This window comes from Alternaria infectoria, assembly GCF_024043175.1.
Source record: "Alternaria infectoria strain BMP 0036 chromosome Unknown scaffold_5, whole genome shotgun sequence".
Lineage (NCBI taxonomy): Eukaryota > Fungi > Ascomycota > Dothideomycetes > Pleosporales > Pleosporaceae > Alternaria > Alternaria infectoria.
The window spans coordinates 915,594-939,013 of record NW_026250694.1 but is presented as its reverse complement, the minus strand read 5'-3'; the positions used below and the strand labels follow the sequence as shown (position 1 = coordinate 939,013).

The 23,420-nt window shown below is 51.9% G+C and overlaps 7 protein-coding genes across 7 annotated transcripts; 3 read left to right on the top strand and 4 right to left on the bottom strand.

Moving 5' to 3' along the window:
- Positions 1-2,795: 2,795 nt before the first annotated feature.
- Positions 2,796-4,111, bottom strand: J4E92_003980 (uncharacterized protein; the record flags this gene model as incomplete). The annotated part of the gene is made up of 2 exons (XM_051495373.1): positions 2,796-4,045; positions 4,102-4,111. The coding sequence occupies 2 exons, from the start codon at positions 4,109-4,111 to the stop codon at positions 2,796-2,798; spliced, it is 1,260 nt and encodes a 419-aa protein (XP_051354392.1).
- Positions 4,112-5,949: 1,838 nt separating this feature from the next.
- On the top strand, positions 5,950-7,977 carry J4E92_003979 (uncharacterized protein; the record flags this gene model as incomplete). Its single annotated transcript, XM_051495372.1, has 3 exons — positions 5,950-5,970; positions 6,036-7,643; positions 7,699-7,977. 3 exons carry the CDS (start codon positions 5,950-5,952, stop codon positions 7,975-7,977), a joined length of 1,908 nt encoding a protein of 635 aa, XP_051354391.1.
- A 1,945-nt stretch (positions 7,978-9,922) lies between these two features.
- J4E92_003978 (uncharacterized protein) lies at positions 9,923-10,744 on the top strand (the record flags this gene model as incomplete). The annotated part of the gene is made up of 2 exons (XM_051495371.1): positions 9,923-10,388; positions 10,524-10,744. The coding sequence occupies 2 exons, from the start codon at positions 9,923-9,925 to the stop codon at positions 10,742-10,744; spliced, it is 687 nt and encodes a 228-aa protein (XP_051354390.1).
- A 1,188-nt stretch (positions 10,745-11,932) lies between these two features.
- Positions 11,933-12,559, bottom strand: J4E92_003977 (uncharacterized protein; the record flags this gene model as incomplete). The annotated part of the gene is made up of 1 exon (XM_051495370.1): positions 11,933-12,559. The coding sequence occupies one exon, from the start codon at positions 12,557-12,559 to the stop codon at positions 11,933-11,935; it is 627 nt and encodes a 208-aa protein (XP_051354389.1).
- Positions 12,560-15,001: 2,442 nt separating this feature from the next.
- NIT2 (Carbon-nitrogen hydrolase) lies at positions 15,002-16,090 on the top strand (the record flags this gene model as incomplete). Its single annotated transcript, XM_051495369.1, has 3 exons — positions 15,002-15,180; positions 15,245-15,687; positions 15,747-16,090. The coding sequence occupies 3 exons, from the start codon at positions 15,002-15,004 to the stop codon at positions 16,088-16,090; spliced, it is 966 nt and encodes a 321-aa protein (XP_051354388.1).
- Positions 16,091-17,688: 1,598 nt separating this feature from the next.
- On the bottom strand, positions 17,689-18,937 carry J4E92_003975 (uncharacterized protein; the record flags this gene model as incomplete). The annotated part of the gene is made up of 3 exons (XM_051495368.1): positions 17,689-18,618; positions 18,707-18,844; positions 18,890-18,937. 3 exons carry the CDS (start codon positions 18,935-18,937, stop codon positions 17,689-17,691), a joined length of 1,116 nt encoding a protein of 371 aa, XP_051354387.1.
- Positions 18,938-21,308: 2,371 nt separating this feature from the next.
- J4E92_003974 (uncharacterized protein) lies at positions 21,309-23,105 on the bottom strand (the record flags this gene model as incomplete). Its single annotated transcript, XM_051495367.1, has 3 exons — positions 21,309-22,305; positions 22,360-22,396; positions 22,472-23,105. The coding sequence occupies 3 exons, from the start codon at positions 23,103-23,105 to the stop codon at positions 21,309-21,311; spliced, it is 1,668 nt and encodes a 555-aa protein (XP_051354386.1).
- Between the last annotated feature and the right edge of the window lie 315 nt (positions 23,106-23,420).

Sequence of the window (23,420 nt, the reverse complement as noted above, 5' to 3'; positions counted from 1 at the left end):
ATTCTTGAAGCTATCAAGCTGATTCCATTCCACAGGTTCCTTCTCACGGAACAGCGTACGAAACATACCCACCCTTCGAAACTGGCCGCGTATGTCCCGCGTAGGTACAAGTAGAAGAGCACACAAGTAGCCGAGACAGTCGATGAAGAGCGGCATACAATGCAACTGGAACGAGAGCGGTCGGCGATCAAAGTAAAAGTTGTGACTATTCATGCGATTCCATTTCCCGTCGCAGTGAATGTCGAAGGTTTTGTCGATTCCGAAAGTTGGGTGCAGCTCCATCGTGGTCAGATAACTGCATAGCTGCATAATAGCGCCGGTGACGGCACCTGTTCGGTCTCCTGTCGCGGACTGAACTTCCCAACGAATGACGTCGACCAAGCATTGGCCTTCCGCCTGGAAGTACCCATACCACCATATGTGACGATCTGTACATGCCCATGACCATGAAGGTGCACGGTAGTGAATAGGATCTGCTTCTGTTTGGAATATGTAGTCCCTTTCAGTCTTCTTAGGAGCATACCAGGCCAATCCTTGAACAATGTCATGTCCCCAAAGGCCTGCACAGTACTCTATGTCGAGAAGCTGCGCCATATGCTTTGCGATTCCCGAAAGTGCAATCAACTTATCGCTGGGGAAGGTCAGATTGCATTGACTATACTCCGCTGTAATCTTTCTCCACAGGCTCCGGAACGAAGTCATGTTAAGCGTAGCGTTCTTGTCCGTAGATATACGTGGAAGCTCGATGCCACTGGTGTAATTTGAGCCAAAGATGTCAATACCTGCAGGATATCTTGCGGATTTCAGCGAATGCTGTATTTCCATGCGACTTGGCAGCCCCGTTGGCCATGTCTCACAGGCTTTCAAGCCGTGACACTCCCAGAACATCTGAGTACCGCAGAAATGTAGGATTCTGGGAGCCAATACGGTTTCTTGAAAGACCCATGCGCGTGAATTTAAAGGCATACGGTCAAAATTCTCAAACCAATAGGCTTTGTCGTAAACATGGTAAGTGCCATTCGGATGATCGGTCCACGTAGTCTGAACGACGCAAGGCTCAACAGTCGAAGCTCTTTCACGTAAAAAGCCGGCGTCACTATCGACGGCTATACTGGCAGCGATGTTGAGGAAGCTGTTGCGATACACTTGACTCATGAGACCAGCTTCTTGTGCCCAATCTTCTTTGGAGTCTTGGAAGATGCAGAACGAGTCTATCCATAACAGCTTCATGCCAAGCAATTGCGCAGTGGATATAGCATGCTGAAATGTCTTTGCCAAGTCAGTGACTGACATGCCATCCCTGAAGCGTTCGAATGATTCCGATGTCAACCTAAGTGTTTTGGATTTCCCCCAGCAATGGCTAAGTGTTGCATATTGTGAAGCAGTGCTGTCCAGCTCGGAGGACAGCCGAAGGCGTACTTTGCCGGCTTCTGGGGAGCCGAGTTCGAGGAGACGTGTTGGGCGATATGGAGCAGGCTCGACCACAGAGTGTGATGTTTCGCTGCTTGTGTGCCCGTTCGAGCGAGATGCTGGACATTCGCTGTGGTTTTCTATGCACCCGGCTAACCAAGTTTTTGCACACGTCATACTGGCGTTCCAGTCTAAACAGTCGTATGGTTTCTCATTGTCAGAACTTTTGCCGTCCCCCGTTTCAAATGTCAGCATGTACTGCTCGACCATGACGAGATGAGCCTACCATTTGTGGGCTCGCAGAGGATGTTCCAGTCTTGCATGTAAGGATGTGAAGTAGCTCTAAATTCCAGTAATTTGGCGCTTGTATCTCTGTAAGCACTCAATCTGTACTTCGTTGAAACCTGAACGTCCTCGTAACCTGATGCTGACATGCTCGGAATCTCATCCCAGAAAATGCGACAGAGTTCACATTTCTCGAGAACGGAGCGCTGCAAGCTCTGAGCGGAGCCATGATGCTCAGTATATCCTAGAGGAAATGAACCTCGGAAAATGTCTAGGCAAGCATCGCATAGCATAGTGATGGCTTGCCGGAAATGACGATCGATTCCGAGATAACACTGAGGCCAGAATTCAGCTACATTGGTCGAAGGTAGGTATTTTGTTACGGAACGGCGTGTTGTAGTCTGGAAGAGGTGTGTTGTTGTTGAAAGGGAGGACAGGAAGGCACTGATGGCTGCCTAAGCGGGGTCAGCCACATCAAGAAAGAGCGACTACCCATCCCCGTCTCTCAAGTCAACATGCCTTCCATACCACTCAAGACTTGAACGATGTAATCCGAACCGCTCGCATTCGCGGCTAAAATATTTCCCGCATCCGAGTAGACTTCTGTCACTCACAAGTCAAACCTTATACCTAGCGTCCTACGCCCTTGCCTCAGGCTGACGCGACGAACCCACCTTGGCAACCGCCACCCGTCTCCGCCATCGTACGACATCGTACATCAATTGACATTACAATCAATGCGCCAATCACTAATCATCTCCTCTACTTGGAACAACCCTTCCTCGGAACGATCTCTACTGGTATACGTAATGGTATTCATTGAGGGGTATATTTTACGCTATGCTACGCTACGACAACTACAAGAAAATCTGTAGTGGGGGGATATATGTTACAGAAAATGGCTCGCTCAGTGCATATTCAGAGTGGGAGGGAAGGTGTGTGTGGGTTAAAAAAAGGATGTGATGGAGCCCGCGGAATACTTCCTGCCATCGAGAGAAAAGATCGTGGGACGCCGTCCGTGTTGTTGCTCATTATGTCTTTACGCGTCCTGTGCGCGAAAGGTTCCTCCATTGCGACATTTTATCGTTGTGTGGCCGTCGTCATCTCCTGCCGTTCGGTCCCCATGGTGGCGGCTTTGTGCTGTCTCTCGGAAACAAGCCGTAGTTATTGGCGTCTGGCGCCGCGTTACCCCAGTTGCCGACGCTACTTGTTCGTTTACTTCGTGTAGGTTGTCGTGTGATATTTCCGGCCACTTCTTTTCTGTTGATGTTGAAGACGCTTGTAAAGCCAAGAACTTCAGGTCGGTCGAGGTCGAAAGGATCCGATTGTCGGACCGTACGACCAGTTGGCATTGGGGTGAAGAAGTTGGTGGCGGGCCTGCTCGGTCCTGGTTCTCCGAAGAACATGTCAGAGTCGCGAGAGGCGAACGTGGAGGTCGCATCCACGGTCGACAACGCGTTGAAGCCTGGTAATGCCATTGATGAACGACGGGTGTGGCTCGGTAGGACCGCCTGACTGGGAGCAGGCGGCGCATAAGGTGGATCTCGGAACGGGTTGTCGGCCGTATAAAAGGACGACACGGGATGTGAGCTCAGGGCCGATACTGAACTTATAGTACGTGTATGATGGTGAGTCGGGACTTGAGCCCAAGCTGGTGCAGCTCCAGGTGGGTCCTGGATAGATGCGAAAGGATCTCTGGGTTCCGTGTCGGCAGCAGCAACAGGGACCTGCGGCGTGACAGGCGCGCTTCGAGGATCCGGGTTGAGTACCAACAACGTGCTTTTTGGGTCGGCGAAGGGATTTGGCGAACCTGTGTCTTCTACGATTCCCGGAAATCGGTAATTTGATGAAATGCTGCTCGGCTTCTTCCGGAGCAGATTCCTCTCGCTCTTCTTGCTTGACATGCTGTTGCTGGAGCCTGCGCGCTTGACACCGAAGAATCCTTGTGGTTCACTGGTCGATCGACCTCTGCCATTGGAGTCCCTCGAATACACTGAACCAACGCTGGTCTGCGCAGCATGGCGTTGGTAAGGATTGCTGATCGGGCCGGATTGGCTTCCTTTAATCCTGGCAACGAATGCGCCCACCCCGCTGGGTATCGTCTTCAACCTAGCCAGGAAACTTGGGCCTGACTCTTGCTTCTCGTTCCATCGCACGGGCCGCGACTTCCGTTTTCGCAAGCAGACGAAGAGCAATACGCTGATCAAGGCCAATCCAGCTACGCCGCCAAAGACACCCCCGATTATGCCTCCTATGTTTCCACCGTTCGCAAAGGTCAACGGGCTGTTGTCGCCAGAGTTCCCTTGCTCCGGTGCAATTATGCCAGCCGATCCTCCCGTCGGTGTGGAATCTACTAGCGAAGTAGTGGGCTGTGGTTCTGCGATAGCCGGCGCTTCTGTCACAGACGGCTGTGCATTCGTGTCGGTTTCTATCGCCAGCGGAGGGCTCGCGTCCGATGTGGCACCTTCGGATATCGCCGGAGCTGTGAAGCGAGCCGGTGCGCGCGAAGATGCAACGAGTGACGTTGGAACAGCTATTTGTTCTGTGTCAGAACTTGTTGGTATGGGACTTGGAGGCGGGGGCGGAGCCGAAGACACCGCCACAGCAACCTGTGAAGCCGCAGCAGCTTGCGAAGACACAGCCAGAGGAACAGCAGCGACCGGAGAAGACACTTCCGGTGCCGCTTGAGTTTCTGGCTGCTTCTGAGCCGCTGCCGTTGCACGGGCTGACGAAGGGAGAGCCAGCGGTGTCACCCGCTCCGAAGATGTAGGGGCCGGGCTACTCGTACCTATCGCGGACGTTGCTGCTGCTTCCGTCGTAGATGTTGTAGGCACTGCGGGGGGCGGCTGTGCTGTCTGTTGGGCAGACGTAGTCGGCGCTGGTGCCGGTGCCGTCGAAGAGGGAGGAGGTGGCGGAGGAGGTGCTTGGCTGGTGCTGGTCTCTATCTTGGGTGCCGCCTCAACGGTCGTGGACGAAGTGACTTGGGGAGGGGCGGCGGCTGCGGATGTTGCTGGAGTCGTCGAGGTTGTAAGGGCCGTTCGGGCCCGAGAACGAGTGCATCGTCTCCCGTTTACCGTCGTAATGGACTCTTGAGGGGTGGCCATGCGAGCAGTAGCTCATGGAAAGAAACGCCGACAAGGGCTCAGAAAGAGAGACGAAGAGAAAGGATACAAGGCGCCGCGGACGCTTTGTGCATATTAAACTGGGAAATTGGAGTTTACCGCTACGTGATGCTGAATGAATGGTTAACGAAGAGAGGTGTTAGTAGGCGTTCGAAGAACGGCCGGGTGGTAGTCAACCGTTGGCACAGTATGGTGCGCTTGTATCCGTCTGAAACGCGGGCGGCTTCACATCGCGCTTCGAACAATGCACATGAAGCGCGCTGAGCCTCGCACACTTGAGCGGCACCGGCCTGGCCGTCTCAGCCGACTGCCGTGCCGCCCGACAAAGCACTCTGGTAGCCATTCTCGCGGACGCGATGACATATGTGACGATGCGCGATGGGGTTGGATGGAAAGGAGTGTTGGAGGCTGGTGCTGGTGTTGCGCACCTGGCGGGCAGGCGTCCTCAGCACGTGACTGAACACCAAAAGCAACTCGAAGATGGAAAATACTTCTGTTCGACCTCTCGCACCTTCCAAATCGATGAGAGGCATCTTCCTGGTCTGCCTTGTCATCCCATGATTCATTTGGCCCCAGTGGCACCACTTGACAGTCGCCTTCGGGGTAATGCATGAACGTGCTCTTAGAGTTTAGGTGGCTACGCCGCCCGTGGCTTGCGGAGAGGAACTGTCACAATACTCATGTCTGGTTTTCCTGAAGTCTGATATAATGCATCAATATCATATTGCATGCTCGCGCAAAGCTCTAGCAGAGAGTCGCTGGTGGGTGTGGAGACGTTGTTGCGTTGGGTGCGCACGTCCGGTTTGAAGATCCGCGGCCCTCGCTCGACTTCGACATCCATCGCCGATTCCACCACGCCCCTAAGCATCACGGTCCTCGTACCACGACCCTGTGATAATGTTCAGCTTCAGCGGTGAGTGTTCTTCTTATTGGTTTGTTCTTGGTCCATTGCCGGCGTCTCTTCGTCTCGCGCAGAGGTCTTGTCTGCCCGCTCGAAGTGGACCTCGGGAGTCTACGCCAATCACATCATCTCGAAGCTTGGTTTACGATGGCATCTGAAATGGCCTTCCAAATCCGCATACATGTTTTCTTTCTTCTCGGGTTCAGCTGCTTGTTGTGGTAGCTACTTGGCATGCTTCTGTCAGTCAAGTGGGTATATATTCCACACATGTTTCGTCTGAGACGTGCGGCGCACGTGCAATATTGTTGCTGATATAGGACAACTTGTTCATAGGCAACCTACTTGCGGGGCAGCATGATACGCAGAAACAGAGGTCGCCACCCTCGAAACCGACACCCGTCAAGTTTCCTTCCCTTGAGCCGCCCGAGCCGTCAATAAACACGTTGCCAGCCACCTGGACCCAACCAGGAGCAAGGATATCAGAGCACTTTTTGCGACTCAAGAAGCCGTCTGATGTGAGTGAAGAGACCTTGGCCCTGTTGAATGTCACGTTTCAGCCCCAATGTGACTTGGAAACATTATTGTCATCCTTGCCAAACAACGCAGAGTCGTTCCTGCCCCCAACCTCCTGGTTAGAATCACCGGGAGAGAACGACGCCGCAACCAGTCCTGATACCCCGGCCACACTCTTGAGCAATGGTAGAAGAGTACCAGATCAGAGAGAGTTCTATGTCCGAGCGAGAGAACTGTTCTTCAAGAATGCTGATGCTTACTCAACACTCACGCGCAAGAGTGTTGGAGATCAACCACAGCTTCGACTAGCGCATTTCCGAAAGTTCTGGGAAGGTCTTGACAACTTGGCTTATTACTGGGATACCTCACTAGATGAATATCTCCCGCCAGTGCAAGAAGCTGGCAGTGCTAGCGGAGAGGCAGTGGTTTCAAGCTCCCCGCAAGAGTCCACAGATGCCCAAAGTCAGGACGCCAAACGTGAAACTGATTCGAATCGAATATCCACAGCGAGGCCAGGGTCTCGCACGCCTGAAGAAGAGGAACCTCGCAAGAAGGCCAAGGTTGAAGATGCTGAAAGTGGACATCGACCAGCCGAGGTCCAAGGCGCCAATGGCTCCAGCGCCGCACCAGTGAGCGCACGTGTGCCGTCAAATACTCCAAACCGCATACTACCAGCTCGGGCTGCACCACCCAAGGCCCCTTGGGCTGTGAATATGGAGTCTCAGAACAAGGTAGTTGATCTCTCAAACGGGTCTTACCGAGGCTATCGTATCGGGAGTGGTGCCGAGATGCCTGATCAGTACCGCATTGATTGCGTGCGTGCTTTCATAGAGCCGATTGCATGGGCTTTTGGTGTGACACTCTCACCACACCGCCGTCCTCCCGTCCTCACAATTGAGCACATTAGATTTCCTGTTCGCATGAGCTCTGTCGCTTGGCAAGCACCTCAGGATAGGGCTAAGGCCAGGCATGGCTATATGGAAGGTCCGGTATTGGGGATACAATGCAGGGCAGACGTTGGCTTTGGACTGACAGGAAACCTGAAGAAGCAATCTAATCTTGATGCTGTGCGCGAGTTAGGTGGGCTGCTTTTGCTGGCACAAGAGAGAGCTAGAGAGGGGAAAGCTGAACGAAGAGGTGGCGAGGATAGATGGTGGACAACAAAGGAGCGGTGGGGTGGAGGACCCGGGGGCGAGGTTGGCGAAACAACTGGGGCGATCGAAATACTGTCCAAAGATGCAGCGTCCAAACCTGAAGCAAAACCCACCGACAGGAATCGTGACGGGTCCAAGGCTCGCCGCAGGCCGTCACCAGCAGAGATTTGGAAAACGTTGCGACCTGGAAACCCACTGTGGGATCCAAAAGTGACCTACAAGGCCATCGGCAAAGACAAGAGTGTTGAGTGGGACGATGTAGGGCTTCGTACTACAGCTCTAGGAAGCTCATTCCGCTGATCCGACAATCTAGGTCTTCATGGTATCGTCATTGAACCACCACATCAGCCTGTTAAAGCTACGCATACATCCGGCTTATCTTGAGTACATCACCGAAGGTAGACTGCCCAAAGAAGCGCCAACAGACTCCGACTGGTTTTCCCCAAAACTGCAAAGAACAAGATGGTTCGATCTGTTCAACGTTGATGACCGTACTGAGGCGATGAGAGGCATCTGGGGGGTAATGGCCTATCTCATGCGCTCAGATAAGACTGATCACGCTGATTCCGCTGGTATTGCTACCAAACAGTGATAGTTCGCTGTCACCGGTGTGGCTCTTACTGAAGGGACTGAATGACCAATATGGGACGATGTGGACTTGTGAACCTCAAGCCCCGAGGTCTATACTAGAATCCCATCACTTCCAAAGACCGGAGATGCTCGGGGCGTTTGGGATAGCGTACAATTCTTCTACCTATTCACGACCTAAATTGTCCCCAAAACTATCCTGTTCGGTTTCCCACTCTTCAAGTCATTTACATGAAACGCTGAGCTAGATCGACGAAGGCCAACTTGTTTGGTGTCACAATCAATCTAGAGCTACACCTTTGCTGCGCTTGCTCCGCGACCGATTCTGACCTGGACGAAGTATCTCGCGATTGTGATACTAGCAAAACATTTCTCTTCGTGGTAAGTCATTTCTCCAACGCACTCAAAGCTGCACAGCAAGATACACAAGATATTGCGCAACGATGCGGGCATCTTTTTCTCAAACTCGCGTCGGGCTAACCAATCCCTGCACACCAAAGCATAGCCGCCCAAGACGGCAAAGCTAATGCAACGAGGCCACAACGTGACTGGCGCGTTGTGTTTCTTCCACAATTACACGCACATCTGTATTGCCGTTGGTCGAAACTTAGCGTTTGAACGACCAATGGCGCAATCTTCTAGTGCGACCGTGTCACTAAGAATATCGACGTTCCTCCACCAACAATCTTGACTAAGCTCCGCCTCGTTCGGTAGAACTGTGGCGTTTTTAGCCAGTCTGTACCCAAGGGGCGCCTGACGCAGCCATGTAAGGCGCCTGTCAGATTTCGACATATTTTTCCGCTTGATGGTAGCTCGAATGCTGTTGGGCCGCACAAGGCCTACGACCATCGACTGATATGCAGCACCACCCTGGACCCACTCATCCCCAACAGCACATCTACGGCCTCCAAGAAATGCTCACAAGCTTAAATTCGTTACACTGAATCGGCGTCTCTTCCCAAGTAGAGGTCGTATCAACAAATAGCATGTGATGGAGGAAGTTCCATCACACACCTACGACCACTTCCCGTTACAAGCGAGTTTGCACAAAAGCTGCAACTTGCCAGTAACAGTCGGAGAACTCAGCATAGCAATCTATCACATCCCCTTCTAGTTAAGCTACGCCACGCGCTATGTTGACCCCGGTCCCTGGTCCAATGCGGCCGCACACATGGTGCGAATCTCGAGCATCGATCCGTAAACCGGGTTTGCAGGCAAGTGAGATGTACCTATGTACCTAGGTACCTTACAGAAGCAGCAAGACCCGGGATCGGACCCTTCTCACATAATCTTCACGATGCATTATATGCAGCAATCACCAGCGCAGCCCGTCGGAAGCAACAGTGCCATCAACAAACATATTCGGCTCAAACGAGGAAATTTTGACAGCTGGTCACGACACAAGCTGGGAAGGAATGGCGCTCCATAGTCAGGAACGCTCCAATGACCGATCAACCTCCCTAGCGACGCCTCCACCGGGCAAGAGTAACAGTGGCTTGAAAGCCTACGACGATGAGCAAGACAGAGCGGTCAGCAGTCCAGTCTACCGAACACGCCCTGGCCCTTCGTCTTCTCCACTGCAGCAAGTCCCAGCCTTCCATGCGGCCGCCTGATCTATATAAGTCTGCATGCATGACTTGGATAGACGGCATCGAAGTCGATAAACTCCACCACTTGCTTACTACAATTTACCCATCAACGCAACTCAGCCCCAAAATCAGCACGCCTTATTCCGTCTCTCTACCCTTGCCGATACGATCGATTGCCTTGCAGCTTCCCAGATCTATCAGCCCCACTTGCCAACATCACGTCCTGTTGTTCGATTGTCGGTATATAAAAGCATATACCCATCGTCTCAACATCTCGCCATCTCAAGCACTCACTCCTCCCACACTCTACACTCCAGATCTTCCCTCCTAACCCCCAAACCCCCCACCCCCACCATCACCATGTTCACCAAGACCATCCTCCTCTTCACCTCCCTCCTCCCCTCCCTCATCACCGCCGCGGACACCAAATCCTCCACCGTCAACCCCGAACTAAACGCCGCCCTCCGCATGGCCGCCACAAACTTCGACCGCAATGCTCTTCTCCCTGCCGATGAAGACTGGTACTTCGACTTCGACTCCAGCAAAGACTACGACTCGCCCACCGGCGCTGTCATCAACGCGAATGCTGCTAGCTTCCCTGCTCTCACTGGCCTCGGCTCCAGCATGGCTCTTCTCAAGCTAGCTCCTTGTGGCATGCTGCCACCGCATCTGCATCCCAGGGCTACCAACTTGGTCACTGCTATCACGGGTAACACGACGACTTACATGATTGGCGAGAATGGTGTCAAGACACGCAAGGTGGATATGATCCCCATGCGTGTTACTATCTTCCCGCAGGGAAGTCTGCACATGATGCAGAACAATGGTATGTCTTCCACACTCCCTGCTACCTATTGGCCGATCGGGGATGCGGCTCTCAGCCTCACGGTCTGAGCAACGGCCCTTGCATCTTACCCGGTCTTGATTACATGCACATCTTACTAACCACACCAACCCACAGACTGCGAACCCGCCCTCCTCCTCAGCGCCCTCAACAGCGACGACAGCGGTACCCTCAACATCCTGCCCAGCCTCTGGTCCGTCCCTCAAGACGTCATCAGCGCTGGCTTCGGCGACGCATCGTTCAACCCCGCCAGCATCGGCGAGATGATCCCTGAAGTGGGCACTGGAGCTATTATCGGATCCGCGGAGTGCAAGAAGAAGTGCAATATCCAGATGTAAGGCTTCCAGTCGAAGTTGATGTTGGTGGAGACTAGGGCTGTGCCGTGCCGGCTACTATTGCTGCTGCTGCGGCAGTAGCGCGTGTGGCGCAGACGGTTGCAACGGCTTTGTCTCTTTTTCTTTCTTCCACGCTCTTGGCTTCTTATTTTGCTTTAGTGGGGGTAATGTTTTCGCATTCGCTTTGCCCTTGCGTTTGCATGTTGTGGTTTGTGGTCTTGCTGGTTTCTTGGTTTCGATGTTAAACATGATGTCATGATGCATGCATACCTAGATATGACGGAAAAGAACAACAATAAAAAGCTTCGTGTTTTCTGCATACGAAACAACTTCATCTTGCTTCCTTCCGTCCTGGTTAGATCGTGCAGCGATCGTGCATGTAGATTACGAGACCATGTCGCGGGCCGTCACCCCGCCCTGGTAGTGGGGACCTCGCCGACATAGCCAAGTTGATGTGTGAGGCGCCCGGGGCAAGCAAGGGTGTTCCATCAGGGCCATGAGTGCGTTGGCTTTCCATGGCATTGGAGACACGACTTAACCGATGAAAGCCTAAAGACTGATGTCTTGTATAATAGCCGCCGTGGCTTGCCTGTACCGATGGGCCGGTCCACACGTGGAGAAACGGGTCAGCGTCTGGACCACGACGTGAGAGCTAGATGCTTTCTCGCCCCCACAGTAAGCGTAGATTTGATGACGCATCGCCGGTAGCCGCATGCAGGTCAGATATAAGTCAGACATACTGCTCCTTCGTGGTAGTGTTTCTACCTAGTCGGGCTGTCACCCGCGGGCGGGCCGCTGCTGGGTGGCATGATAGATTTTACGACCTCGGCGAACTACGACTAGACTGGTAGAGAAGGTGGGAATGGTTTAGGGAGAATGTGGTACTTGGAGCGATGGACACTAGCGGATTAAAGCAGGTCTATTACTAAACTGCTCCTTCCTCGGTCGGAATCTCTAAGACATCATTCTTCTTTATTAGATCGATGTATGTCTGCAGGCTATAATATTCGAGACTAACACCTTACTTTAGATATTATAGAAGAGAACCACGACAAAAGGCTTTGTGCTTTCTATCTTCTAGTTAACTCTGTTATACGTTCTTTCTTGTTAGATCTTATAATAGACCTGTGTTGAGTACTAGTAGGCGATACACAATCTACATAAGTCGTTCCTACTAGGCTAATATATGTATTAGTACTCTGTATTCTGTTCAAGTTTCTGCAACCCTCTTGTGTTGAAGTCCCGATCTTGCGCAAACACCAGTTCAACTTCATTATCTACATTGACTCGAATTCCAACGCTTTCACTTAGAGTCTTGGCGGAGTCGATTCCGACGCCAACGTAACCCAAATGATCTGGTCTTTTGGACTGGAGCGCAAGTGCAAGTAGTTCAGCTCCGGAGTTCCAAGCCGTTGAGGCCGAGCCAGTGGCGAATGTATATAGCATGTAGCCAATAGTGACAACACAGTACAGAAGCAGCACCGTCATGGATAGATATACAGACGTCGATCGCATCCCATAGCCGTAGCCATACTGTGTGGCAAAGAACTCGTAAGGGGTGTAGTCTTCGATGTTTTCCTCCGGTGGGTACTCAGAGAAAAAGGAAGCTTCCAGCCATTTCGACTTCTTCATGGATACCGACGTTGGTACCTTGGCGATCCAGATCACCAGAGCTGCAGCTAGTGCACCTTCTAGACCCAAGCTGCCGAGTTGTGTCGTCCCGAGTATTCCCACAAGGGCCGAATAGAACTTCGCGCTTTGCATTGGGTGATCACCAGCAATATCCAGCGTGATCTTCCGGTGTGCGGATTGCTCCATTGTTGATGATTGGCCAGTATCGACCAGTGTGAATGCTTCGTTGTAGCGCATTTGCGCCTTGCCAGAGCTCCAATATGCAGAAAGTGAACATGCTGTTACAGAGGCGGTCACAGCAGGATCTTTACTTTCGACCATTGACGACAGCAGACCAGGCTGGACCAGTGTGGACTGATTCCACATTTCACTCGTCCTGCCCTGGAAGAACACTACGAGCAACGGGTGATCTGCTGGCTCTGGTGATGAGATCCAGACCGGACTGAAGTAGACAGCAGTGGAGTGATTCTCACCCCCTCCATATGTGGAGGCCCAAAGTTCGACAGTATCCGATACTTTGGAGATCAAGGTGGGAAGATCCGGCATTAGTGATGTCCAAGGCCAGGGGTAATACCAATCGCTGCTGTTATTGATGTCGAAAAAGGATCCCCAGCACTGCGCCCCTACAACTGGGTGTGCAGCCTCCACGATTAGCGTCGTGTTTCCTATGCCCTTTAGGTCCGATTGATCAGCTATAACCTCCGTCGGGATCGTGACATTTGCCTCTCGAAGCACTGTACCCCCGGTTTTGTCGGGGTTGCGCACATCGTTGGACCACCGTAGGAGTCGTTTTAAGTTCGATAATCTCCGGGAAAAATGAAGAATGGTATTTGACCCATAAGAACTGCCACGTTCGTATCTGTCGGAGTACCATAGGGTTGAATTCAGCCCTTGAATATCACTGCTTGTAGTTCAGTACTCGATGTTATTTTGGGCCAAGGTACGTACGAGTCAAATTTTGAGATGGGAATTTTAGAAGGATACGAAGCTTCGTCAGATGCTACTCCCCAGAGTTGGCTGTGTGAAGGAGTGCGTGGAACGCCCGCACGTGGGATCATGAGAACAGCGCTTGAAGGTCCAACCAGCGCTGTCAAAGCGAACAAGAGGGGCATGGCGACCACGAAGATTGTCTTTCGCCATCCTTGGAGTGCACGAGATCGAAAGAGGGAGAAGAAATCCAGTGACCATAGATAAGACAATTGAGTCGGCTGCATAGCGCCTGATAAAGTGCCGAATGGAACAAGGCCGTTAATAAGACCTGCACGGATAATGCTAAGTAGAACCTCGACGATTGAAGCCTGCATAAGTAACTCGTGGAGCTTTGCTGCAAATTGCAATTCAGTTGAGTAATCGTTCTGTTCATTGACCCAATAATTCGTCCATTGGAATACCAGCAGTAGGATGGCGCCAGAAAGAGGAACAATGTGCAGTAACGCATGCACTGCGGCGACTGCCCTGTTGTAGTGAATGGCTACTTTGCGACGTTCGGTATTCCGGTTCCAACGAGAGCCCATACATCGAGAGAACGTCGAGGAAGCGGATTGAAACCGAAACTGTCGCATGAGATGGCGACGCTTTACCTGCGATGGGGCGGAGTTGTCTTCCAATTCGACTACATTCGCATTGTGACTGTTATCGCCAGAGGTGTCATCGCGCGAATCGACACTTGCATAGCCGCTTTTCAGTAAGCCCGTTGTATGGCTGGAGCTTCAGTATGAGCAACCTAGATCTAGATTCTGACCTGGGCGAGACGCACCTCATTTCTGCCAGTTCCTGTCCGGAGACAGCTTCGCTTCTCATCCTGCACGCCAAGCCCGCATAGCCCACAGTGGACGCGTCGTGGAGTATGCTGCTCGTTCAATACTCAGATAGTAAACCTATAACGATCGCAAAGACTTATTCAGGGTGCAAAAGACTGTATTGGAGATGTGTATGAAAGCCACCGTGGTGGAAGGAAGCAAGGTGAAGGCTGCCCAGGTGAGATCCGTTCGCTGAGCCCGACTGCCTTGTAGCTTGGCTGTGGTAAGGCCCACCATAGGATTTCGCGAATCTGACATGTCTGTGCGTGGGTAACATCACCCAAGCGCTGCTGCGGACCAGCATCTAATTAATCTAATTAAGAATGGCATTGTGACTTTCAGATAGAAGTTGATGAATAAGAAGGGGAGCGGGAAGAGTAGTGCAGTCCACGGGTCTATTCGGGAACTACCCGGGTATATGTGATACTCATCACCCGAGCAATTGGGGCAGTGTCCGCGGCTTAGCATTGTTTCGGTCGCGTTATACATCTGTTAGCATTAAGATGACCGTCTATCGCCAGAGAGATGCCGAAATCAGAGATAAGGTTGCCGATGTAGAGATACGTCGGCTTCGAAGCTTGCCGAGATCCCTTCGGAAAGGTTCCGCTGCTGGCATTCAGGAGCCCCGCCTTTCGTGTTGCTGTATAAGATTAGTGAACCTCTGTATCCTCGTGCCCACTTATCTGATGGCTGCAGTCATTTCGTTGCTAATACCATAGTGATATGTACGGTCCTTTGTGTTTCTGCAATAAATACCTTCTTTGAAATACAACGTGATCAGATACCCGTGGACCCTTCACTTTCCTACGCTCAACACACTATCCACGTCATGTCACATCAACCGTCATCCACTGTTCGCGTTGCTGTCGCTCAGTTCGAGCCAGCATGGCTTGACTTACCAAAGGCTGTCGAGAAGACCTGTCGCTTGATCCGCGAGGCAGCAGAGAACGGCGCAAAACTTGTGTCGTTCCCCGAATGTTGGATTCCAGGGTATCCTGCCTGGATATGGTACGTTCGCGAATATACAATTGTCCTTCGTCGATTTCCAAGGCATGCTGATATGCAGTGCTAGGTCTAGGCCCATAGACTTCGAGCTCTCGACAGCTTACATGAAGAACTCTCTGCATGTAGACTCAAATGAGATGCGTCGCATCTGTCAGAGTGCTGCAGACCACCACATCGCCGTTGTGCTTGGATTCAGCGAGAACTTCAAAGGCTCGCTTTACATCTCACAAGCTATCATCAATGCCGAGGGTAGTATCGAAGTCCTGCGTCGGAAGCTGAAAGCGACGCACATGGAGAGAACGATATTTGGAGATGCATCGGGCTCTGCTCTCCAAAACGTCGCGGAGCTGCCCGACATTGGACGCGTCGGTACCCTGGCTTGCTGGGAGCATACGCAGCCACTGCTCAAATACCACACTTACCATCAGAGAGAAACCATACATGTTGCCGCGTGGCCGCCGCTGTACGATCACGATGGGGGGCCAGGCTTGTACTCCATGAGCAAAGAAGGTACGATATCATATTGTATACGAGCAGAATAACCCTTGGCTAATGTAGTTGGTAAACAGGTTGCCGCAGCCTCTCTCAAGTCTACGCCATGGAGTCGCAGTCCTTTGTTCTGCATACTACAGCGGTAATGAGCGATTCAGGCATTGCTACACTGCGAACAGCCTCTGGCGTCACCATGAATACCCCCGGTGGAGGTAGCTCGGCTATCTTTGGGCCGGATGGGCGCCTGGTGGCTGATGGTCCGCCAGAGACAGAAGAGGGGTTCATTTACGCAGAATTGCAGCTTGATGATATCTTGAAGGCGAAAGGTTTCTTGGATGTCTGTGGTCATTATAGCCGACCTGATCTACTGTGGCTGGGTGTTGATAAGAAAGAGAAGACACATGTAGCGTTAGAGACATAACGTACAACGTACCTTGCGGGCAAGTAACGAGCACCGGCGAGTGACCGATCGTCTAATTACGAAATGCGCCCAAAATGCCGTATGCAAGGTGGTGTGGTCATCTTACTTGACGCTTACTGGACATAGATATGTTTTCACTTCTGGAGCTGAAAACCAAAGTTCGCCGGATATAGATATGTTAGACGACGCCCCCGCACACAACCTCCAGGCTCCAGTGATAAGGCCATGGAGTGCCCTCGATTGATCTGAAACTGCCCACAAGCTCCTTCAGATCTTTGGTCTCATTCGCCAATCCCTTCAGCGTACGGGATTCCAGTCCACCCATGTCTACCACCAAGGATGGTAATTCGAAAACCCCAGCTAAAGTCCCACCTGTTCTAGGTCCTGACGCGACTTCCGAGCCCGCCAATCCGGTCAATCACGCCGAGGACACGCGATCCAAAGACCAACATCGGAGAGAGGATCCCCATTTGATTGCCGACTACCTGGGAAACAACTCCAGCAAAACCAGCGCAATATTTCGCAGATACGACAAACTAGCCTTGTACCGACTCCTTCTCCTAAGCAGAGAACTAGAAAGTTTGGAGAAGGATCACCGTGCGTGCGTGCGTGGTGAACGAGATGTGGAAGACCCAGAAAGCGAAGAATACGGCAATCGTGTCGGTATCATAGTTAAAGAATACTGTATGAGGTCACTCCATGCTCGAATACTCAGAAATATACTGACGTGCTGTTTTCGATGATCTTCTGATTGCTTACAGCAAGGTCCTGCATCTAGGGTCCCCTCCAGCCCGAACGGTCCACGCAAACGATCAGCACATCTCCCATCCGCGACTCCATGATGGTGGCAAAGCTTGGTGGGGCCATAGGCTAAAGTATCGACTGGCCGATGAGCCATACGACACAACGTTGCCCGACCTGGTCAGTCTGCACACCATTGCTGAGAACGACCCCTTCACTTCTAGACTCATTGATAAAGTTCTTCATAACTTTTTCCTGGTATGCGTCCTACATTGCCCCTACCTATGAACGTTATTCCTCTTATTGACAAATACAGACACCCGAGTCATCAGGGCAAGCAAAGTACATCGACGAGAAAATGATTCAGCGGCTCAGCACATTTGTAGTCACATTTATCCCGGTATCCTACCTCTTGATGACCATTTGGCTTTTGTGGTTTTTGCAAGATGACGAAAAAGCCAAACTGGGTACCCTCACCGCAATGGTATTGGTGTTTGCCGTGTATTTGGGAACTTTCACAGAAGCAGGAAGGAAGGAGATGATAGCAGCTACAGCAGCGTACACAGCCGTGATGGTTGTCTTCATTGGTAAGTAGGAATGGGCAGTGCCAGTGATGGCCACAATTCGTGCGCGCTTTCGTCATACAACAATGCGCCACCTAGAGCGCGCATGAATTCTTGCCAATCTTGTCATCGTGAAGCGTAAGGGGCAGGGTGAAGACGGATCAGGCCATCGTCTTCGAATCGTTCTCTCGTACGTTTCGCGATCTCCTTTTTCTATTGGGTATCAGTAATGAAATTCCACTCTGAGATATCAGTCGCCTGAATGCATACAGCCTTAATAGCAATACCATTCATTCAGCGCCCCTCTCCCTCAACCCTAACATTCGAAAACGCAACCGCCGGCCCCTCTCCAGCAAGTTTCTGCGCCATGCTAACAATAACTTCATCCGACCAACGAAACGCATCGACCTGATGGTAATCCAGAAGAGAGTTTAGACTTCTTACTATCCACGCCTGGACTTCTGGTACGCAGAACTCGTATGCCACGACGAAGCTCAAGCCAGTGTGAAACGCGCCGATCGGTCTGCTGGCCCATGCGTCCTCCCAAGTTTTGCAGATTTCGATGGCCGCGCAGCGGCATTCGGATTGGAGTTGATAGCGCGCTTGGTCGAAGGGTGGGAGGAGGCGCATTAGGACTTTGTTCGTTAGGATGATGACGGACCAGAAGCAGTTGTAGGCTGTCATGTCGCGCCAATTGTTGAAGTGGTACGTCGTTTGTATGGGACTGCTTTTTTCTCTAGCCGGTGTCTCGGAGACGGCGATGCCGTTTGTGAGCTTTGTGTTCATGTGTTCGCCTAGATTTCGGAGTGCGTCTTTGAGCTCATACACCTTGTATAGAAGTGCTGTCCGTACAGATTCGTACTGAGATGTGTATGGGTTTGCTCTGATAGGATTTGATGTTTTGACCGGTCGTATGTCTTCTAGAAAGTCGATATCGTCGAAAGAGTCGGTGGAGAAGTCGAGTGATGGGGGCGTGTCGATCAACGGTTTATACAGTTCGCCGTTGGAGCTGAAATCAAAGCTCGTAGTGTGGGGCGGTTGCAGGACGCAAGTTTCGTCCAACTCTTTCAGTGTATTGAAGATACCGGGCAATTCGGCCATATATTGCATCAAGTCTGTGTTGAGGCAGTCATCGAAACCGAGTCCGGTCTTGTCGAAAGCGATATCTCGCCATTCAGGCGATGCGAGAAAGCATGGCTTTCGTTCGTATATGCATGTGATAATCTGTCGACGTATTAGTCTTGAGTTGGCTTTCCCGTGTATGTCTGAGTTAATAGACACGACCACATCATCGAGACTTCGTTCGACTTACTATCCCGCCTCTATTGAAGCGCAGCATCTCTTTCGTAAAACTGTCCGTGTATCTAGAAGGCCCTTGTAATTCCATTAATCGTCCGGCTCCGCCTACGTGGGTTAGGTAACGGTTGCCTGTTCTTGGACCTGCAAAAGCCTGGGCATATAAGTACGGGTGCAAGCTCAGCCAGGCAAGACTTACTTCTACAAGACCAAGAAGTATTGATGCGCAGAGAGTATTGGGCGACATGCCCAATTGCTGGCTTTCGAGGCATCCCTGGAGCGTTTTGATAGCCCGGATATAAAGCTCTGGCGAAACGATCTCGTCTGCAGTCTTCTTATATACCAGCGAGGTATGGACATTCACCAGTACTGTCACTGCCGCATCAAGGGCAGCATTGTGTCCAATCCTAGCTGGTACTTCTTGGATGAACCGACCAAACACCGACATGCGATGCCCGGTACTGCCTGTTGTGGTAGCTGCGATTAAGGACCGCGCGAGTTGTTGATGCTGCGATGGCGACGGTTGTCTCAGAAAGGGCGATTTTGGTGGAGATAAGCTGATTGAACTTGATCGTGGAGATCGCTTTCGCGGGGTTGAACTTTTGTTCGAAATCCTGAATTTGTGCGTGACGGACCCATTGTCGGCAAACTTCTCGTTCAATTGTGTTAATTGTCTGTCCGGATCTGTGACTCAATCAGTATCGTAGTCGTGTACACCGAAAACGAGCTTACCTGGTGACGCAGTTTCTTCTACAGAGGAGTGTGTGGCGCCTCCACTCAGCCTATGCCCGAGATCTCTGAACGTGTGTCGCGCGGGAGCTCCTGGACATTGCTTTCCATTCTTCTGGCAGTTCAAACAGGTCGGCCAACTTTCGTCTTGATCGTCACTAGTCAGAATGGTTGAGTCGGGGCGTTCTGGTGGAGCTAGCCTTACCGCACTCTGTCCTTAGTCAGGCGTTATCCGCAAGGAAGAGGGCCACAGACGACTTACTAATCTTCCTCTTGCGGCAGATGAGGCACCCAGTGCTTTTCGGAACACCAACCATACTTCCACAATAATGCACCTTCCAAGGATGAACAACAAGCGAAATGAATGACGCAAAGATGAGACGTGAAAAACAGCAGGATTTTGAGAAGCTTGAGCTGAGACCTTTGCTGTCAACGCACGTCGGTGGCCATATGGTTGCCGAACGATGCTGTGTATGATGTATGCAAACTGCCTGCCTCCGTTAGGCGTCTCGGGGGAGTTCCATACCGTGGCTGCAGGCGAGGCTTAGGTCCACAGGGGTTATTGTTCGGCACCCTGATCTGGCGGTGGACTGATGGCTGAAGAAGACGCTCGTCACCCCACGTGTTCGCGACATGGAACCTGATCAGGCTAGATGGGATGGAAGGTGGAGATGATTGGTCAGACTTTATATGAATCTGGGACGCGCCGCAGACAGTTGTATTGTGAGTCTGCTCTGAGTGGTCTCAATTGTGCCCGCCGAGTGTGTTACACATGTCGTCAGACCGCGTATGCGTCGTGTGTAGAGTAGGACGGAAAGGCAGACTGGACTGCAAGAGCGATGGGGAATGCCAAGCCGCTAGAGCCGAAATAGACTCCTCCCACGCCAGAGATCTCGAACACTCCAAGAAGCATCAGTGTTCCTCCTATCCGGCCAGTGAACTGAGACTGTGGCTTTCGGTATGCTTACCGTTCCTACTTTATGTTACTTCACTACATGCAGTGTGGACTGCAAGTGATGCTGGTGTGGCTGCTTCACCGTCCATCCAAGCATCCTTTCTTTCATCAGTGTGCAGTAATAGCATCTCGACGACATAGGGCAGTCGTTCGGAGACTGTTCGAATTAGTGAATGTTTTACCGGAGGTAGCCCTCCAAGCGATTACTACTCAACCATCCGCGCGTCTTGCCTTGACTTGAAAGATGTGAAGCCTCACTCCCATACACTGACCACAAACCCCACAATTTCCCGAGATCCCTCCGAACAAATCGAAGTCCACAAACCCCACGAGCCTCGACTACAAGCAAGCTTGGCCATCCCTCTTACCTTATCAGTCATCGACCTCACTAGCCATACGAAACGCCAGCAAAGTAAGCTCTAGTATCCACTGCGCCCTACGCGACAAATCGGCACACACGAACTCTCGGCACCCGCCCTCGGCATCTCGGTGACCCAGCTAGGTAGTCAGACCTCAGGGTACACCGTAACCGTCAACGTAAGGCGTGCCGATGCGCATCTACGGAGCCAAGTGATGCCTCAGCAACTTGCAGTGCAGTTACGTACGTCTTGTCAGAACTATTGACCGTTCATGATATGTGTCTTGTGATTCCGTGTGGTATATACCCAGCATGCCCCCTGATGAAAATGCCTTCCATGCAATGAAATGGGGTATCGCATAGGAGATAAAAAGGCCGAAGCCAAAATCCAGTCAAATCAACGCATTTCCAGCCCACTTTTCTCCCGCTCTCATCAACGCGTACCCATCTTCCATCTTCCTCCAGACGATTAAAGGGATAACACCTGAGCCGGAACAGTTACCCCGGGGGTAAAACAGTTCATGCACTACCCATCCCTTCTGATGGCACTAATCGACGTACTCAAGTGGTTGTATCTCATCCCTCCATGTCCTCCTCGTCCTCATCCTCACTCTCTAGCTTCTTCTTGGTAGCGCGCTTCTTCTTAGGCTTCGCGTCCTTGATGGCCTTGCGCTGAACTTGATCGCCGACGCGTTCGCGTTCAGCGGTGCCTTCGGCTAGAAGCTTTGCTTCCAACTGCTTGAACTCATCAGAGGTGTTGTCCATGCCGACCAGGCTCTCGAGCAACTTGATCTCGCGCGCCCAGATACCCTTGTCTTCGACCTTCTTGCCGTTGGCGTCAACGCTGTCGACGGGGGTCTCGAGAACCATGGGGAGACCGTGGAAGCGCTCGTCGTTCATGAGGTTGTGGAAGGCTTGGAGGCCGAGGTATCCGGTACCGATGCGGGCGTGGAGGTCGCGGAAGCTGGATAGAGGGGCTTTGCTGTCGTTGACGTGGAAGGCTTTGAGGTATTCTAGGCCAATCTCCTGGTCAAACTTGTCCATGGTTGTGGCGTAGGCTTCAGGGGAACGGAGATCGTAGCCGGCAGCGAAGACGTGGCAGGTGTCTAGGCAAACACCGACACGGCTCTTGTCCTTGATGAGGTTGATGATGGCGGCAATGTCAGCGAATGTTCCTCCGATGGTGTTGCCGAGAGTTGCCATTGTCTCAAGTACAGTGACAACGCTACCAGTCGCCGGATCTGCATGTGCTCGGTTGAGGTTCTCGGCAATGATGCGAATGCCTTCCTCGCGAGTGGTGGCATTGGCATTTCCAGGATGGAAATTGTAGTACCGGATGCCAAGCGCATGGCAGCGCGTCAAGTCGTTGAAGAAGGAGTCGTAGGCCTGCTTCTTGCGAGCGGGATCAGGGTGAGCAAGGTTGACCAGGTAGGAACCGTGGGGTAGACAGCACTCCGCAGCGTTGATACCATGGTCCTTGCAGCCCTGAATGAAAAGTGCAGCATGTTCTGGATCCATCTCAATGGTCTCCCATTTACGCTGGTTCTTCAGGAATAGAGCGAAAGCATTGGCGCTGTGGATGTTAGCGATGGCTCAAATTGGTGAATGTGGAAGATCAAAAACATACCCGATATATACAAGGTTGATGATGGAGTTGTGTACGCCTAAACGATTGTTTTCGAGTCCATGTTAGCCAGTGGTCTTCACAAATAGCAGACGGGAGTGTGATATGAACTAACCTCCGGCGGAGCTGACATGGGCGCCAATCAGATGCTTTGAGTCTTTGGTGCGATCTGCAAGTGGTGGTAGGATCTTTGCAGTACTGCCCTTGCCCTTTGCCTTAGGCTTAGGCTTAGGCTTGGGCTTGTCTTCATGGTCGCTGTCTTCGATCTTGGCCTTGCTCTTCTTGCCTCGTGTGGTCTTCTTGACAGAGGTCTTGGTCGCGATCTTGTCATCTCCATCTGCGTCAACCTCTATCTCTGCATCGACTTCGGCTTCAACCGAACTGTCCTCCGCCACGGCCTTCTTCGTAGTAGCGGTCTTCTTGTTACGTCTTGAAACGGCTTTCTTAGACTTGCCCTCGCCATCACCGCTCTCTTGGGCCATGACTTCATCTTCCACCTCTTCTGTGACCTTTATCTTCTTGGCAGCGCGACGCTTGGGTCGAGGCGACTCATCGACGGCATCAACAACATCTTCGACGTCGACTTGTTGTGCTCTGGTCCTCCTTGTACGGGGTGTTGTCTCGGCCTTCCGCTTCTTGCCGTTCGCTACTGGTTGGGCGACGGTAGCGGTTTCGGTGGCTGACATGAGGTTGTCAGGAGGAGGTGAAAGGGACGAGTCTGAGGGCGCGTTAGAGATTTTCCTGGCCATGATTCCTGTAGCCAAAGGCTTATGAGTGTCTATCAAAGAGGTTCCTAGGCTTCCTGGGACTGCTGATGCAGTAAGGAGTGAGGTGTAGGAGCGACGGAGGTCGAAGGCCGGAAAGCTGCTTTTGTAGACGGCAAACGGGCGCAATCGATCGAGGTAAAGGTGAGAGAGCGCGATTAGGGTGCTACTCCTGATAGCATGTCGAGGTGACTGGAGATTCGACAAAGGCCGCAATAGGAACCGCGTTTGCAAGTGTACAGCGGGGCAATTAGGGGCACGTGGTATGAAGTGAGTGTAATTGCGATGCTGATAGTGATT